The 20,347-nt window shown below is 35.9% G+C and overlaps 1 protein-coding gene across 1 annotated transcript in view; it reads left to right on the forward strand.

Moving 5' to 3' along the window:
* NEK10 (NIMA related kinase 10) overlaps positions 1 to 20,347 on the forward strand; it is a 91,924-nt gene that overhangs the window by 46,556 nt on the left and 25,021 nt on the right. Inside the window, 3 exon segments of the mRNA XM_039387245.1 lie at positions 8,426 to 8,555; positions 9,147 to 9,217; positions 12,709 to 12,922. Coding sequence (XP_039243179.1) covers positions 8,426 to 8,555; positions 9,147 to 9,217; positions 12,709 to 12,922 — 415 coding nt within the window.

A 20,347-nucleotide genomic window follows, 5' to 3' on the forward strand; every position in this document is an offset into this window, starting at 1 on the left:
GGTACAGCAGGTAGACGAGAAGGCCAGATTCCAACTGAATTGTATCTTTACGATATATTGTATCTTTATGAGATTTGTATCTTTATGAGATATTTTCCCAATATACCTAGACACTCTATCGTGATGATGGGAAAAAACATTGCAAATAGATGTGTGGTCAACATAAAGGATACTTAAATGTTGATACCTGGAATCTTGCATTATGCTGAGAGTTCTCCCAGTTTTTGTAGACAATGTAACTCAATAGTACTGTACACCGAGTGCTCCCAAATTGCTTTGTTTTGCAATGAAACGTTCTGGCTGGAAAATTCTAGACACCCAAAATATATCTTTGAGTAGGAGTATGGATATACATATACACACATAACACAGTCATTGGTCACAGCCGGCACGGCTTCAGGAGAGGAAAGTCCTGCTTATCAAACCCAATTTTATTTTATGACAAAGTAATCCAGCTAGCTGATCAAGGGAAGCCAGTTGATGTAATCTTTTTGGATTTCAGTAAAGCTTTCGATACTGTCTCTCACAGGATCCTTCTGGGCAAAATGTCCAGCACAGCTGGATAACCACATCATGTGGTGGGTGAGCAGTTGGCTCACGGGTCGAGCACAGAGGGTGATAGTGAATGGGGTAACATCAGACTGGTGAACTGTCACTAGTGGGGTTCCACAGGGCTCCATCTTGGGCCCTGTGCTCTTCAACATCTTCATAAATGACTTGGATGCAGGACTGGAAAGGATACTAAGCAAGTTTGCAGATGACACAAAACTGGGAGGAGCTGTTGACTCCCTCGAAGGCAGGGAGGCCCTGCAGAGAGACCTTGACAAATTAGAGGACTGGGCAATCATCAACCATATGAAGTTCAGCAAGGGAAAGTGCCGGATTCTGCACGTGGGATGGGGCAACCTGGGTGTTTATACAGACTGGGGAATGAGATGCTGGAAAGCAGTGCCACAGAAAGGGACCTGGGGGTCCTGATCAACGGTAAGTTGAATATGAGTCAGCAGTGCCCTGACAGCCAGGAGGGCCAACCGTGTCCTGGGGGACATCAGGCAAAGCATCGCCAGCCGGTTGAGGGAGCGGATTGTCCTGCTCTGCTCTGTGCTGGTGCAACCTCACCTTGATTATTGTGTGCAGTTTTGGACACCACAATATAAGAAAGATACTAAGCTATTAGAGAATGTCCAAAGGAGGACAGTGAAGATGGTGAAGGGCCTTGAGGGGAAGCTGTATGAGGAGCAACTGAGGTCACTTGATCTGTTCAACCTGGAGAAGAGGAGACTGAGGGGAGACCTCATTGCAGTCTACAACTTCCTCGTGGGTGAAAGAGGAGGGTTAGACACTGGTCTCTTTTCTGTGGTTACCAGTGACAGAACCCAAAAGAATGGCCTGAAGTTGTGTCAAGAGAGATTTAGGTTGGATATTAGGAAAAGGTTCTTCCCCCAGAGGGTGGTTGGGCACTGTAACAGGCTCCCCAGGAAAATGATCACAGCACCAAGCCTGACAGAGTTCAAGAAGCGTTTGGATGATACTCTTGGGCACATGGTGTGACTATTGGGAATGGTCCTGTGCAGGGCCAGGATTTGGACTTGATGACCCTTGTAGGTCCCTTTCAACTCAGCATATTCTGTGATTCTGTTTTCCTGTGATATATAGGTATGCACATATATATTGAGACATACATAAACATGCAGACACACACACACAGTTATGAGAAATCAATGAATGTTCATACTTGTAGAGAATTTAATTCAGTTTAGATAGCATTAAACAGATACTGTCATACTTTTTTTGTTTGTTTGTTTGTTTAATTCATTGTTCAACAATGTCAAATTAAGCATGGATTGTTTTATCCAGTTAGCAACACTGTTTCTGGTATAACTACATTGAAAGGAAGTTGTCATATTGATGTCTTCCGTGCTTTCAAGTACATATGACATTTTACATTACAAGAATTCTTGGCAACTACTTTTGTTCTACTGCAACCATTGATACTTACACCAGAGACTTTGAAATTGCCTGGTGGTGTCCCAGCAAGTACGGACATATCTAGGAATTTTTGGAAGATGTTGTTTTCCATGTATTCAATCATGAGAACATTTAGATATGGATTTCTTGGGAAACTTTGATGTCTCAATGAACATCCATGAAATACATCCTTCAGCTTTAAAGATACTTTTTAAGAAGACACTTGTGCAATGAAGTGCATTGCTCTATGAAATTCAGAAAGCGCTGAAATTAGCACTTGTTTTCTCTAGCACTAAAGGTTCATAGGTGTAAAAGCAGTGGAAGTATAATGGTCTGCACATGATAAAAAAGTGAGGAGTTCAAAGATGGAGAACATGTAGCAGTTGAATGTAACTTGCTGGTCTTCTACTTCTGAGTATGAAAACAGGAGTCCTCACAATAAGATTCTTCTGCTCTTTTCAGCAGGTTTTTATATAGCCTTTATTCTCAGAACGAAGAACTAGTAAGAGATATGCAGAAGTTTTTTATACATTTTCTGTGATATAAACTGTGTCAATGAAATGATTAAAGGGAAAAAATCCAATTGTGAAAAAAAAAACCAAACTGCAACAGCCATACTCCTGTGCAAACACAAGCATTTGCGTAAACGTAATGATAAACTAGATTAAAGAACTGAGCTGGCTAAAAAATAGTTTGGGTCTGTGGTCTGATGTATAATACAGCTGTAGAGGTACTTGTGCTGGAACAGGAGAGCAGACGGTGGTGGAAAAGAGTGAGTGGGAACAGCAGGAGCAAGACACCATTTGACTGTCAATATTTTTCAAATATACAGCCTAAACAACTTACCACATGTGGGGCTGTCCTGGTCTTCACAGTTTCATGTGCGCTTTAAGTTTTTGATGGGGAAAAAAGTAGGTATGAGTGACTGTTTGCACTTAAGAATTGGTAAGAGGATCTGGTGCTCTGAACATGCTTCTGCCTTGGATATTTAATGACTTAGGTATGAAGAAGGTTTTTGTTTAACAAAGCAATAGGAGTAAAGAACAATGGAATGAACTTTTTAAAAAATGTCATTTGATTTATATTAATACGTGATCTGGGTGAACTAGAAGTGAGTTGATGGCAGTTTTTCATGTGTTCTGGAACAATGTCTTATTATACTGCAAGGTCATAAATTATTTTTCAAAGTTAATATATTTGACATCTTTAAGCAATAGTATATAAAGTTAGCACACATCAAAACTTGAAGGTTTGTAGATGCAAAGAAATACAAATCAGTTGTCGAAGGTTAACTGGATGTCCATATCTTTATTTTCAAAAGTGTGAGATGAAAAACCCAAAAAGTAAATTATAGAACATGTGGTTCTGCTTCAGACAGAGGGGTACTGAATTTGTGCTGAAAGAAAGCAGTGAGTTAGTGAGTTCCCTAAATTGTTGATCAACAGCAGTGTAGCTGAGATTTACAGTGGTTTATTGCTAGGATCTTGGTTTTGAACATTTTTCAGTGATTATTGATGTTTTAGATTGAGACACTTTACACAAATTTATTACTAGTTGCAGTGAAGAGTGTTCTTCCACATCAAACTAGTGTTTAGGTTTTTTTGAAAGACATTAAGAAAAACATAAGGCAGGTATTATATAGTCAGCTGTATCCTACAGCTATTAGTGGCCTGTCACCGAGTGTGGATTAGTTTTGCCTCTCTGTAGACTAAATTATATGAATATAGAGGAACTTTCTGGGCAGAGACAGGCAATGCTTGGACTAGAAAATAAAAATATTGAGATTACACTGATGAGAGAGCTTACACATGAAAGTGGCCTCTCTTAGCTGACTTCACCCTTTTCAAAATTACATTCCCCACCTGATGGCAAGAGGATTTATGACACTGTAAAATTGCCATCTGAAGGTAGTAAATTTCTTCCTGTACATTTTAAAAAATGATGGAAATGATGAATTTTTCTCTAAATGTCAGTAGAAGTTTAGAATGCTTGAAAAGATGTCTTTTGTGAAGAAAATTTTATATATATATATATATATATATAAATATTTAACATAATTTGTAATGAGGAAAAAATGGTAGCAAGTTAGAAGGCAACATACTAAATTATTATAGACTTACTTGGCCTTACATTCAAAATAGAAAACTGTGAAAGTAAAATTTTTAACTAGCAATTGAAAATCCTGTTCCTACTTCATCACTCAAGGGATAGACAGAATATTCCCAAAAGGCTTGTGTTGAATTCTTCATGTAGGTGAGAAATGCAAATAGCTCACAGCAGTGTTCTCAGGAGCTCTTTATTCAAATTGTCAGTTTTGTGGCTCCTGTTTCTTCTTCCATTGGTTTTACTGGTAATTATTGAAGCTATAATATTGAACGTGTATCTGTAGCTTACAGCAAACTAGCCAGAGAAAAACTGTGACAAGGAGCAACTGGGTTTCTATTTTTTTTTCTCTTTTGGGATGATGCTGGTGGTGAGCAGCTATTTTTTTTTTCCCTTATAGTTTTTTCCCCTTCTTTCTGTGACTCAGAGAACTGATTATAGAGTAAATGTAGGTTTTTTTCACACTGGTTTCATAACTGTCTAGTTGAAACCATGTCTTATTTGAAAATAGTCCTCATACTTTATAGAATGCCATATACCAGCATGTTCTTACACCTGTTGGAAGCACCAGTGAACACTGTACTAAGATAACTCACAAGTGGCTTATTGAAGTTCTGTGCAGATTGGGAAATCTTCACTGGTTTTGCCCCATATAAAGTCATAGTATTGACAACATTTTTTAGAAGTTTTAGAAGCTCTAGGAAATTCCCCCATCTCCTCTTTTCTTCCCTCTCCAAATTCAGGACTTCTTTCTTCATTTTGAAACTTCTGTCTACTAATAACTAATGTGAACGTGAACTAATTGAGTGAGGATAGTCCTCTATCATATAGCTATGTGTTAGTGCAAATGTAGCAGATTCAGTTTTAATTTAAAAGTATTCTTAAAGAAAAACCATGACGAAATAACATCAGTAAGCAAAATTATAAATGAAAGCTTGATTGCAAAAATATCTCCAAGGCCATGTAGAGGTGATTTAGTTAAATGTGTTTGATATCTTACAAGTAGCACAAATACTGAAAAGATTTGGTTATTATAATTTTTTTTTAAATCCTAATTAAAAATGTAGGGTAGTACAGAAAGCTATCTTCTGTATTTAAAGTAGCTGCTTAAAATTTTGTAGAAGTAGTTCAGAAGAAAAAACAAGTAAGTCTTTGGATTAAGCAATGGCTCATTTTAAGGCTGTTGGCATAGAAGACTTTGTTATTAAGAATAAAAACAATGCTGGTATATTGAACAAGAGTGAACTTTCTGAGGAACAATTATAAAATTGTGTGTTAGATGCTGAGAATTAGGACACTTATTCTGTAGATATAATTTTGTGTCTTTCATTTAGAAGGATTTTTGCTGCGGACATTTTTTTAGTAAAGGACCCTCTCATAGTTAACATAATGTTCCTGGAGTAAGCTTTTTCAGCTTGAATATGTAATTTGGAAATGACCAGTTATTTGTAAACTTAGATGAAAACTGTAGTGATTATCTTGAATATATTAGCTGCAAGAATTAAATTACTAATTAGATAAGTGTCTGCCACCACTTTTAATAACTGTGGATATCAGAGAGCATGGCATCAGTACTGCTGCTTTGTGGCAGTAAAAGCAGCCCTTGAAGCAATGGAAATTTCATTCTTTATCAGCTAGAGTTCTCCCCTTTTCTGTGTTCTGTTTTGACACTGAATGCATTTGAAACTGATGCAGACATCTGTTTGCTAAAAATTTAATTAGTACCACTGTCCTTTTTCAGCCAATTGAGATCTCTTAATCTAAGAATTAAAGAAGAATCCTACCTTTACAAATAAACCTAGAAAAGGTCATACCACCACTATACCCTTAAGTTTTCAGTGTTTGTGAGTAAGGCTGGTTCTACTCATTCTTTCTGGTCTTGACCAGACAGTGACAGTTTATACACAGTTGTCAACTGAATTAGGCAAACCATATGTACTCCCACCACCCTCCTGTTTGTGGGTGTCAGTGTACAGGAACAGAAGTGGGTACTTTCTCTGCTTGGCATCCCTCAACAGCGTGGATCCAAAAGATGCAACTGGCTGCAGAACTGTTTTGCTAGTCAACAAGTACTGTACCCCACCCACATTTCTAACTAGCAGATGGTGAGGCAGGCCTGTAGAGCATGGTGAGGGATTTCACTACATCTCTTAAAAGTAAATAAATAATATTTGAAAATCCTATTAAAAAAAAAATCTAAATTACAGTATGAATTAGCCATAAAAGTATAGCATCGTATAAGTATGGGATTTTATATTTGCTCTAAAACTTTCATGGTCACCTTAAAAAATATTACTTTGCTAATTTAAAGTATTTCTTAAGCATGGGACACTATTTTTTATGGTGTTGGTCATCCTAATGCTCTAAATATCAGAGACTTCTGACTAAGACTTTTGTTCTGGAAGAAAAGATCAAATAGTACTCTGCTGCAAGTCCTCCTTTTGATTAAAAAAAAGGAAAAAGAAAAAGGCATTAGATGTGCATTTAGAACACGAAATCTTTCAGCATGAATAAACAGAACAAATTACTTCATTAACTTCCAGCTATTGTGCATTTGTGTGAAACCATGCTAAAACTACAACTTTGTCAGCACTATATTCTTTCTGTGATTTCCAAATCATAGTATTATTTTTTTCAAGTCTGTTTGCTCTGGACATCAAGCAAGGTTCTTCTCTGCTGTTCACAAACACAAGATTCTGCAGGCCAGCTAATGGGTGCTTCTGTTTCTCTCTTGATTGTATTCAACTTACTCTTCCTGTGAGTGCTATGCATTGTGTGGCATTTTGCATAGTTACATAGATTTGGCTTGAATAATCTCAATTTGGTATTTTAATATAATTTAGTCCTTTAAAAATAGTCATTTTTAACTTGATCTCTATGCATGAAAATTATCACTAGAATGAAAGACTGGAATTCAAGTCAGATTTATTTTTCTGGATAGGAGCATGCTTAGAACTTTACAAAGACAGGGACTTTGCCTTACTGAGCTCACCATCTATCTAAGTTGCTATACTGATGTTTGCTCTAATAGACACTTCTAATACATAAAAATGAAATTTCCACAAAGTCGTGAGTTAGTGTCACAGACAGTGTGATTGCAGAAATGCTGTTATGTTCTAACACGATATTCAATATCCCATATTCCACTCTATTGTTACGTAACAGCAGCAGAAGATTCAAGAAAAATTGCTAATTAGGTTTCCCTCAGGAATCTGTATCTCACTTGATCAATTTTATCAGAAGTGTGTGACCTGTCAGTTTCTCTCACCTTCCTGCACTGTGACCTCTGTTCTGCCTTTCTATTCTGTTAAATTAATTTAATTTATCTTATTATAATTTATCTTGGGACTTCGTCCCATTTATTTTAAAAATCCGTTTTCTGCATTTTATACATAGCAGCAGGACATCTCCTAGCATCATTAATTGAATTTACACAGTACCTCTCAGCTCCAAAATAAGGCATTTTACCAAAGATATCAGTAGTATAATTATGGAGTTGATATAGTGGTTCCAAATTCTAAGCTGAAGGGGGTAATGTAAACAAGTAGGTTTTCAAGTTGATTTTCAGATGAAAGAAGTCAAGTAGTTTTTGTATCTCTGAATGATTACAGAGAGAAAAAAATAAGTGAAAAAAACCCTCAAACCGCATCCTGTGATATGACTCTTACATACTGCTAAGACTTGACCTCCAACATCAGAATATACCTACTAATATACTGAAGAAATTAGAAAAGGGAAGTGGAGTCTGAAATTGCTGCCTTCTTCCATTTGCTTTAAATGGATCTTTACAATATTTTTTTGTATTGTCATCTGAGTGTCCACGCTGCATCCTCACACAAATGCATTACAGCAGTTTTAAGAGGATGAAAATGATACAATGAGTAAAGTTTATTGACTTACATTAATAGCAAACCTGTATCCATTAGCATTCTAAATATGGGAGTTGAATTTAAATCTTTCTGATATCTGAATTACAAGACAATGTGATATACTTATCTATTCTCTAGTCCATTTTATTGAAATGCCATCACTGTAAACAAGTTCTAAATCCTGTAGTTCACTTGTATCCATTAAGTCCAAAGACATAAAATGAGTGGAAAGGACAAGCGAACAACATAAAAACCACTAGTGTTATGAGAAGAACTTCAGTAGAGGTCGAAAAACTATTAATTGTGCTTCCTCTTAAAGAATTTGGCTGATAAAGGAAATAAATGCAGCCTTTTGAATGTAATTGTGTGTGCTCTGAAATTATGTTGTAGTGACTAATTAAATATTGGGTGGGGTTTTTTAGAAAATAAACCTTCTTCTAGGTGAATTCATTCAATGCTTGTGACTTGCATTGCTTTCTACTTAGTCCTGAAGCTGTAAAGAGTGAGCCGTATGGAGAGAAGGCTGATGTCTGGGCTGCAGGATGCATCCTTTATCAGATGGCAACTCTGAACCCACCATTTTACAGCACCAATATGCTCTCCTTGGCTACTAAGGTATTCAGATTTGCGAGATCAATGTACCAGTTATTTCTGCATGTGTTCGCCTGATCTGTGGGACTTTGTTTAAGGTTATAGGTGCACAAACTGCTCTCAGTTCTAATGTGTGAATGAGCACAAGTATTTATCACTGTGTGAGTTGGTATCTTGCCATTCTAATTGCAAAAATTGCTTGTAAATATTAATCTCTTATTACCTCTCAGACTAGCATATTTTACTCATTGCATTTAGTGATAGGAGCTTCAGATATATAAAATTGCTTGATGTAATAATATTGGATTTTCTACAGCGTTGTGTATCTACATCTTCGGAAGATTTCATAAATTAAAATAAATAATTGGGGGTTTGTGTTTATTGTTTCCTTGATTTTGATATTGTAGCACTTTAGTCTGCAGTGATTATATACATTAATGTGGATACCCTATTGGAAGTGATATTCTGCATTAGAAGATGTGTTCTAAGTTGTTTTGCAAGTTAGAGCTGATGATGTGATGCCCATCAATAAAGAAACAATATTTATCATATGGGATCTTGAAATAAATAATGGAGTGTTTTTCTTCAACAAACTATAGATTATTTATTTTTCAGATAGTAGGGGCTATGTATGAACCTGTGCCAGAAGGACTGTACTCTGAAAAAGTGTCATTTACCATTAAGAGGTAATTACTCATCTCATTTTATTTCGACATCCTTCTGAAAAGATGTTTTTGTTTTCTGTGCTTCCAGCAGAGATGATGTGACAGTTTGCAGACTTAAGCAACTGCCAGTATTTGTCTCTGAAAAGGAAATATCTTTAGATTTAAGGAAAAACAGAGGTATCTCCTTACCTCAATAATAACATCTACAATACAACTGCACACATGCAACAGGAAAACATACGAGTATAGTCAGCACATTCATTTAGCCAGTATACTCTTTAGATTTTTAAATTTAACAATATCAGCACTGGAGTTAATTCCCTACACATCAGTTCTTATCCCCCATGAAAATAAAGCATTTTGAGCAATATTCAAATACAGATTATGGTCAAGGAAGTACCCCAGTTACAATATATTATTTATAGATCACTGTGTGATCACATTCATAGTTTTTCTGTTTATTTGACTGATGGAAATATGTTTTCCACTGCCTTATAATCCCCTTAGCATGATAGCAGAGATAACAAAGCAGAGAGAATGCAGTAATGGAGGAAAAAATGAGACTGTATTTGTTCTACTCACTCATCACATATTTCTCTTAGCTATGTTTACATCTTTCTGGTGATAATGTCATGTGTAAAGCAAAGCACAGAGTGAAGTGGAGATCTAGCTCCCTTGATTTTTTCATTTTAAAAAAAGCCCCACTTAGCACAAACATGCTTATACTTTCTCAGATATGCAATTCCATCTCTAAAAAAGCACTTAACTGTACAAAGACTAAGGGTTTTATACTTTGTTTTGTTGTACAAAAAGGTTTCTATTATTTAAAGACCCTGAGAATGAAGGACAACAATGGCGAGTATAGGTGCTAATAGTACTAAAATTTACGTTTAGGAGATTTGGAAATTAATTTTAATGAAAATATTAAAATTTTTATATTACCTAATGATTTCTCTACATATTTTAATAGCATGAGAAGTGTAAAGTGTTGTTTGTTTTTATTTGTTTTATTTTTAATATTATCTCTTACTATGGGTTAATTCTTAAATTAAGGCTTTGTTTAAGTTGTGAGATATTTAGAAAGAATAAGGAACATTAAAGAAAAGCAGTAATAATGAGATTTTAGTTATAATATATGTGAGGAAAAATTAACAGAAAAGGAGCTATTTTTGAATGACTGAAACACAATACATATTCAAAGATGAATGTCAAATAGAAAAATAATTTCTTGATCATGATTAGAAAAAACATTGAAAGCTTAATGTTGCAACTGTAAATTTGCATTTAGCGTTATTATTCTTCTTCAGTATTGTTATTAAAATACAGTTTTATTGGATTAAACTACAAAAGAAAGTTCTGGAATCATAATCACCGAAGTTTTTCAGAGCTGAACATCAATCTAGTTGGTGTTTAGTCATAAATCATTTCTAGATGCATGGGAAATGGAAATAGAATTCATGAGAAATGTATTATAGCTCACATTATTCTGGGAAATTTTGACCAATTTCAGTGGACTAAAAAGAAAAAATTAAAAAATCCCAAACAAGAATATTTCTTAAGGGTGAAAAACTTGCATCTCTTCAAAAGAAATATAAAATTTCAAGTAAAACAGATTTTAAAAGTTATGAAAATTATTTATTGTATTTGAGAGAATTTAAACAAAAAAGATTAAAATCAAGGAGTTCAAGTATTGTAAAATATTTTCAGAACTGCTACTTCACATGGCAGTTGTGTTTTATTTAAAACTGTTTTTAAAATAATAAACCATTCTGTGACTTTCTTTAAAGAAGAGTGTTGGGTTATGTGTGCTAGCAGGTCAGTAGTACTCTGTAGGGAAATTGTAGTAAATTATCAGGTTCACTGGACTTAAGATTTAAGAGTTTTGTAGTGCATGCAGAACTGTCCCTATCAGCTTTTCTGTCCTACATTGCATACAAAATATTCTGGGGATTTAAAAATAGACCTAATAGTATATTATTTCAGTCACTAAACAGCTACCTAGGGTGCCTGAAACAAGAACCATAGAACTGTAAAGTAATTTAGATTGGAAGGGGCCCCTGGAAGTTGTCTAGTCCTGAAGTCCTTTGTTGTAACAATACGATCTCTCACTTCTCTTGAGATTTTTAACTCCACAGTCTGATGGCTGCTGTAGCCAAGGCTGTCCTTAATCTTCACATCCTTGTCTGGTTCTTCCTTGTCTGTGAGCAACAGATCTGGCAGAGTGCCTTTGCTAGTTAGCTTCTGAATCAGCTTCACCAAGAAATTGTCATCAGCAGATTCCAGAAGTCTCCTGATTGCTGCAGTCAACCATTCCATCAGCAGATATTAGGGTGGTTAATAGGCCCCAATGAGTATGAGTGTCTGCCATCACAAAGCTTCCTCCATCTGTCCAACAAAGGCTTCATTGACTTCCTCTTTGGTTTTATGTGGTTTATAGCAGGTGTCTACCACAATGTCACCCATGTTGGTCTGTTCCTCTGATCCTCACTCGTAAGCTTTTGACTATACACAGTCAGGTTGCACCCACCCTGACCTGAGCCTTTCCTCCTCACTGATAGAATTAAGGAGATCACCATCTCTGTTCAGTGTCCTTCACACTTGATCCCAGTGCACTGTAGTTACTTTCAGTGTGTTCAGAGTCGACCCTGATAGTGTTATTTGTGCCCATATGAATGAACAGCAAGAAGTAATAGCCCAAGGGTCAGGATGAATCAGTAGTATCTCCACAATGTCCTGAGTCCAAGCAACAGACATCACAGACATCAAATCAGATCAAGTAGATGGATGCCTCTGTTCCTCAGCCTCAAATGACTGTCAGCTACTGCATCTTAGTTGTGATGTGAACTCTTGATTCAGACTCACCTGGCTCTGATGTGTCCTCCATTAGGTCTTATTCTTCCTCACCTTTTGCTAGGTCACTATACCTATTCTGTAATTATATATCTGTAGTCAGAGGAAAAGCCTTCCTTCTCTTGGCAGAAGTCACAAGTCTCCAATCTAGCTCCTCTTGGGAGCCTCCATCCACTGATTCTTTGAGGGTAAGCTCTAGATTTTCCTCCTTCTTTGCATTGTTTTGAGAACATTGTTTGTCTCTGCAAAGTCTCTGTGAAAATCGTGACTTTCTCCTGTAAATCCTTCTGACAACACACTCCTTCACAGATGCTTTGTTCAGTGGTGCAGCTCCTTGACTAGAGCACAGTCGCCACAAGGGAGGCAATGTCTCTCCCAGTCCCACGAATAGGCCCTGGGCACTCCCTAGTGTGTCTGGGGGTGCACAGCTGCAGCCCCTAGTTGCAGTTTTGTCTGGATTGGTGCCAAGGATAATTGTTCCAGCTGATACCAGGGGCTGTGCTGTGGTATTTCAACAAGGCTGCACAGCATCAAACTCCCATGCAGAGTGAACAGAGTGCTGGCCTGCATGACTCCATAAATACCAGTGGAGAAATACAGTGGTGAAAAATGTTTTTTTTTTTTTTTTAGAAATAAGTAAATAGAGGATATTATTTCTGTAGCTGCTTGACTCCTGATGCAGAGGCACGTCCAGACATAGTGGAGGTCAGCTCACTGCTGTCTGATGTTATGATGAAATACCTGGATGTTCTATCCACCTCTCATCTCATGTTGGAGAAGAAACTGGATCAGGAGAGAAGACGAACCCAGCAGTACTTCCTGGAGGCTAATCGAAATGCAGTAACCTGTCACCATCAGCTTTCCATTTTATCACAAGTAAGTACATGTATTAGACTTTATTTTTTCTTATCATTGTTTGCCATATCTGAGAAAATAACAAAGCAGAAAATAAATCAAAATGAATCCTCTTGTAACATTTTTCTGTGCAGGCTCTTTAATTTATTTTTAACAAGGTATTCATTAATATTTTTTTTGCACATGCTTATGCAGGAAAAATGACAGTGTCTTAAAAACCAGTATCATTCCATGTTGGAAAATGGCATTGTTATGGAGGTTCTTGCAGTTTTGATAATATCTGATAACATTTAATTATTATTGCAGCCTTGTGAATGATTTGTGAATAGGAGAATATACACCTGGTTAGGGTGGAACGAATTGATAATCTTGTGTATGATTCATAAACGATGACACCTAGAAAATGGAACTTACACAAATATAATTTTTAAATACAGATTGCTAAATACAAACCCTTGATGCTGATAAGGTGTTTGCTCATGTTTTCTAACTGCCTGATACAGTTCTGCAGAAATACTTCTTGCAGTTCTTCCATTTGCTTCAGGCTGTGTTTTAAGCACCCTTCATGAAGGACATCAGTATTTTACATAATGAACCAAACTTGTATATGATCTCAGAGAATTTATTTAGAAAATACAAGGATAATGTTTCTGTGTAGCAAAAGCGCACTGTGAAAATTATTGTTATGGTAATTGCAAAGCAAAGTTATAATTTACACAGCCACTCTTGTCTGTTCAGAAGTTGAATCTATTAGATTCCTTTTGTCAGAGTTCAGTAGTTTGCACTGAAGAAATTCTGTGTAGGAAAAAGGTTTTCAGGAACACAATTTGGTCCCAAACTCCATGGTCTTTATGTTCCTGGCTAAATGTAGCACTTGTAGAAATTGTTAATATTTTTTTTCAATAGTTTTTTGACCTATCAGTCTAAGATCATTATTTTTATTATACCCTTTTTTTTCAAGGAGAAGAATGCCAAAAACTTCCAGAAAACTTTTAACAAACCACTCCTTTTTGAAATGTAAGAGGTATTAGGGTGCAAGAAAGATACAGAACAGAATTTTTAACTTAAAACAGTACAAGCAATTTCTTTCCATTTTTTTTTTTAATTTTCTTACCCTACACATTTGGAAGTTTGTTGTATTTCATTATTTTTTCGTATCTTGATATAGTCATTCTCTTGCATAACTGTGATGAAATTTGCAAAAAAATGTGCTATAAACGGAAAGATGCTAGATTTGGGATTTACATGCAATTATCTTGTCTTTAGAGAAGAGTCCCCTATCCAGACGTTTGTAAGATATGGTAGAACTGATAGTTTTTCATAGAAGGTTAGAGTACTTCTGTTTTGTATAAATACTTTGAAAATACACCTATCTACAAAAAGAAAAGAAAAATGCCTCTGTATTTTGGGTGATAATTTTGGGTGATAATTTCTTCTTGAGGAAGAAATACTGTAGTTCTAGTTCCACTCCAGTAGATATTTTATTTTGTATATTAAGGGAACATGAGATTCTGACAAAGAACCAGAGGGGAATATAGCTTAGTACTGAGAAGTGGGAGACCTAACTGTGTGTCCTTGCTGTAAATAAGATAGAATAAACAGGCTAGGATCTTCCAAATTTCAGGGGAGTGCTGCAGAGCTTAGAAACAGAAGGAGCCATGTTGTTTCTTTCTTCCCAGTACTTTGGAAAATTTTATGAAGTTGGAGAATTTCTAACGAAGAGAATAATTTTTCCTGAAAAGTTTGTCTTTTGAAAAAATAGGCAATATTCTGACTAAAAGTGCTAGGAAGAATTTCAAGCAGCTGCTCCTGAAATAAAAACTCTGTGAGGTATAGACAGCCTAATTCATCTTAGTCAAGGCCCCAGCTATTCCACAGCCAAGTAATTTGTCATTTTTCCATGGTGTCAGAGAATTCGGTGTTTCTGCCATGTAGTTCACTGTTTTGTTGAAGCCAACTATCTTACACTTTGTTTTCTCTACTGAAATGTACTTATGGCCTCCTTTTTCATCCCAGTTGTGTCATATTGTGAATGTTTCTGAAATAAGGACTGTACTCTCTGTCCTGCTTTGTGGAACTAAGCAACAGAGATCTTTTGGAACCAGAGCGGAATCTGTTTTATCAGTATTGTAAGACTAGTTTGTAAGCAGGTAAGTAGGCAATTGAAAGGCATGTCAATAGATGATGTTGAAGTATAGTTATCTTGTGTGATAAGTGTAGCATAAAATCCATGCTTGAAAATAATCCTAGTAAAAAGAATCATTATCATCTTCCCACATAAATTCTTATTTTTTGTTGTTTTCCATAGAAATTGTTGTTTATGTCAGAACAGAAGCAGATGTATGGGTGACAGGTCTTTAATAAAGTTAGTGTGTTCAGCTCTGAAAGGTTAAGGTTGCTGACATTATACAGGATAAAAAGGACCCAACAAGTAGTAATAATGGCAATAATTTTCTCTCACATTGTACCTCTCATTTCAAGGTGATCAATATTACATTTTCATGTTCAGGGTAGGAAGAGGTGGAGAGGAAAAAGGTATTTTATGTAAGGTCATTGAACAGACTAGTGGCAAACCTGAGTTTTCTGTGTTTCAAGGCAAATAAGAGTCTCAAAACAGTAGTTGATCTAACTAACAAATTATCTTTCTAGTGTTGTCCTTTGAAGAAATGAGTGTGTAGCCAAATAGTAATTTGATTTCTTTTTTGAAGTATATAGATTTGAAAAATTTGTTTGGTCTGTTTAGAAAAAGGTGAAATAAGTCACTTTTCTTACTTTGGAAATATGTTTCATTACATGGGCATCATCCATGATTGTTTCATCTAGCATATATCCTGAAGTGTTTTTAACTTTTTTTCCATTGCCATATTTTTAATGTAAAATATAAATATACCTAAAACAATATAGAATGATGAATATTCAGATCTGTCCTGTCTTTTGAATGTGGTAGAGAAAAATGTAAGTTTTATAATTGGAGTCTGTCAGCTAAAAATATATAACAGAATATGAGCCATTTGTACCTTCTGCTACTCTCAGAGAATATATTAAAAATGGGCAGACATGATAGACTACCTGTCTGATCAGAGCAACTTCCTTTTCTTAGTTTCTGTAGTACTGATTCGTGCATGTGGCACACATATTCTGTCACATTTTTTCTCTATACCAGCTAATACCATGTTCTTTAATTTTTGTATTAATAATGTCACTAAATATTCATTTCATTTTTAAATTAATCTATGCAAATCCATATATTCAGATCAAGTAACCAGTTAAGCAGAGTAGAGGGAAACTAAGATGCTTAGGTAATGGGAAAAGTAAGTCCAACTTTTTTTCTGAGTGTAGTCTGGTCTATGGAGTGGATCCACATTCCAGGTTAGTCAGGGCTAACAGAGTGTCAAAAGTCATTCACAGCACTTGGTCTGACCTGGTCTATTTAGGTGACCCTTAGCTGAGTGCTTTGTCCTAATGTTCAAGTGCACAAGAACTCTTATTAGCCAGGCTGCTCTCTGCATTTTTTTTGTTTTCACACCTGGATGGGTAAGTCTTCCCCTAACCCAGCATGCTGGGGGGTTGTGGCATATAGGCCACGGTGAGTCATCTTCCGTTTAGATTGGATTTTTAGCTGCAGGTCAGCACTGGCCCTCCCAGGCTAATCTGTAGGTATCAAGGTGCTGTGCTTCTGGTGGACGATGCTGCTGCTGCTGGAAAACACACTGATTATTCTGTTTGCAGGCAGCCTGGCTACTGCCTATGCTAAGAAGCCTGCCTGCCTCTCTCCTGCAGAATCTGTTCAACTTGTTATTGGTTAGAAATACTGAAAGAAGCAGCATAGCTGTTTTCAAACAGGACTATATCTAAATGACTAAATCTGAACTAAAGAGCCTGGCCAGACCTGGAATGGCTGATGGGAGTTTCCTGGCTTCTCTTTGTGACATAACCCTTAATAATCTACCTCTAGATGATTATGAGTTGATTGCATTATGTCTTTTCTGGATTGATTTAGCAACATGAATGAGTCTTGAGAAATGCTGGGATTTCTTTCTATGCCCCTTCTATCACAAAGACCATAATGTAAGTAAATGTGAAGTCTTTTGTAATGATACCTGTAAATAGAGACCATGCTACTGTTACCAGTCTTCTTCATCCACAGGAATGGATTTATCTTTTTCTTCATCCACAGGGATCTGTGACCAAAGGCTGAAGGGTTAGAGATCATGATTTAAGAATCTGTACTTTTGTAACCACCCTGCAGGCTACTGGCAACTCTTGTAATTCACAGCAGCCATCGATTTCCTCACAAGAAAGAGGACAGGATTGCAGCTATCTGAAAGACAAAGAAACACAAAATGATTTAGCTGCTTTTTCACCAAGTCATTTCCCCCCACACCCAAATTCAGTTCTGCTCTGTTGGCAATTGTTGTGCTAATAATCATGTTAGTTTCTAAGCATCACCACATGCATTACAAAGTAGTACTTAATTAGCAATTCAATTTGAATTAATCAAGTTTTTTTATTAACTCAGAAAAAGACATAAAGATTGGATTAATGTTCATTTTAATTTCCTTTTTCTTTGTGTTTAGAAATAGATTTTGTGCAATTCAGCCTTTTGGTGCATAAAAGATTTTTTTTTTTCTTAAAACAGCCATGTATGTGTGCAGCAACTGCTTTTGAATCAGTTGAAGCAATGACTATGCTTGGTTTTAAAACACTTAGAAGGCAACAGGTTATTAATATTGCAGAAATAGAGTCCTGTATTTATGTTAGATTAGAATATTAAAATATTTTTATTAAAATTTATTATTAAAATGTATTAAAAATGTATTTAAAAACTGGGTGATAATGACTGTGCACTGCTGCATACAGTTCCCTTTGGAAATGAGTGAGGACTCGGGAATGTCATGAAGACTTAACATTCCACCAATTCTTTCCTTCTTCCACCTTTCACTCCACTGACACCATTCTGTTTTGACATTTATGTAGCAGGTACTAGATTTAAAGTTTAAATGTTAGAAATGTTGGCGTGATAAAAAGAAAATAACCTTTTTAGATTTATACTGTGTATGTTTGGAGAATAGAGTAATGATATAAAAACTGTTTTGCAGGTATATTTTTTTTAAGTGTTGCTGAACGTAGAAAATAGTCATCACAGCCAAATTACTACCTGTGAAAACATATGATCAGACTCTTAAGGACAAACTCATAATATGCTTAATTCAGCTTCAATTTGTTCATACATCTAAATACTTTAATAGAATTACTGGATATAAGGCGGGAAGAGTTGTCAGAGATTATCGTGTCCCTCTGAGCTTTAGAGCTACCTGTCATTCCTGGCAGGTATTTGACCAGTCAGTCATAAAAAAGTCATGTGATAGGAACAGTTTAGAAACAGCAGAGATGCACAAACTGTCTTTACAGTCAGCAGTCACATCTGATTGAGTCTTTCTTTCCATTTGAAGATAACATCTAGGAAATGATGAAGATGCCTGAAGCATCCTGGGCATACCCACAGCACATATACACTGTGCTATACACAATATCTAAAGTTGGTCTGATGCTTGCAGAAAATTTTGGTCTTACTTTGTATACTTGACAGAGTAGATATGATATGCATGTCTTGTTTCCAGGAGATACTAGATGTACATCTGCATGTGCACTTGACATTTTCAGATCCAATCTTAAGTGCCATAAAAGCACTCTGAGAGCACTAAATCCAGAATATCCCCAGGACACTGCATTTGCTGAGCACATTCAGACCAGTTACGTTGCGTATGAACACTTATTTCTCTCTTCAGGATCCCAGATAGAGGCAATAGTTGAACACTTGATTACTGAAATTGTCCTCCTGACAGTGGAAATATGTAAAAGTTATGTCTTTTCTCTTTTATGTTGGTTCCCCTCTCTGTGATTTTTTTTTTTAATACGGACTGAATAATAAAAAATGTGGAGAGACAGGAAAAGAAAGAAATGAAAACAATCAGAGGTCTACAAAACACGACTTAAAAAGTAAGATTGACATAATTTTAAGTGTAGTGTTCAAAATTGTACCTGATTACTCCAACTGAGAATCTTATTGGTATCAACTAGAAAGAATAAACAATTCTTTGGAATTATTCTTTATACATCCCAGTATGATGTTCACCTTTTCGTAACAGCATGGTGTTGTTGAGTCATATTCTGTTTCTCATCCATCAGAATCCCCATATCTTTTCCTGCACAGCTTCTGTCTGACCAGTCTTTCCCCAATCTGCACCTTTGTACAGTTGTTCCCCATTGCTCATAGAACTCTGGTTTCTCTCTATTTAAACTTCGTAAGTTCTTTTAGTTTCTCCAGTTTCTCAGAACTTTCTTTGACACCTATTGTCAGTTTTACTGACACAGCTCTGTGTATGATGTATATGCTGCAGGATGATATATGATGTGAATGTATCGCAGTCTAGGCACCTTTAACAGGCACTCTAGCTATCCATTATTCAGATTATCATTGTAATTCAGTGACACCATTGAGTTGTTTTGGAACAAGGTCAAAAAGGATCCTGAAAAATTGTGCTCGCTACCCATTTTCAGTGTAACAAACACTGGAAGCGCTTACCAAGTTGAGTACAATTTTTATGGTCAATTATACAACTAACTGATCATGATTTTGTCTAGGTCACACTTCCCTAGCTTTCTTCTAAGATGTCATTAAAAAACATTGTCAAAAGCCTTGCTAAAACTCTTATATATAACATCTACTTCTTGTTCCTAATGCACAAGAACTGTTACCCTCTTACTGAAAAAAATACATTGTTTTAGCATGTTTTTTCCCCTGACAATTTCATGTCAGCTATTATTCATTTTATCGCTAACTGGTAGGTTTTTACAAATAGTTTAATAGTGGAAATAGTTCTGGTTTTTTTTCTTGAAATAGAAATTCAATTGATTAGCATAATGCTGTAATTGTAAATGTCTCAAATAAAGAAGATTAATTAAACACTGTTTGCAAATGCCACTAGAGAACTCTATATTTCTTGAAGATAGAAAAGTTAATTCTTCTGGACAGTAATATGACAAAACAGAGCTAAACAAAAGATCGATATCTTTATTCTACTTGGGTTTGTTAGATTTTTTTAGATTTCCACTGGAAGTCAAAAAGAGCAATTTAGGCTTCACTTATCCAAAAATTAGGTATAACTTGAGTTTACAGTAGTAATGGTGACCAATGAAGAGACAAATGTACAGGATATGGATGAAGATAGAATTTTTTCTTCATGGCTAGGACACAAGTTTCCAGAGATGCTTTTGCTCAGTAATAAAGATAGATGAATGCTGGAAAAAAAATTAATTGGTTCATTATTTGAACATTTCTTTGCAGAGGGACTTATTTCCCCTTAGCTTTTGTTTTCAACTGTGTTTGTTTGTACTAGAAGGCAGAGTTTGTTTCAACAAAAGTGGCAATCAATCTGATGCTTG

Source organism: Pipra filicauda, unplaced genomic scaffold (assembly GCF_003945595.2).
Source record: "Pipra filicauda isolate LSUMZ 115617 unplaced genomic scaffold, ASM394559v2 scaffold545_size329813_pilon, whole genome shotgun sequence".
NCBI classification, from domain to species: domain Eukaryota; kingdom Metazoa; phylum Chordata; class Aves; order Passeriformes; family Pipridae; genus Pipra; species Pipra filicauda.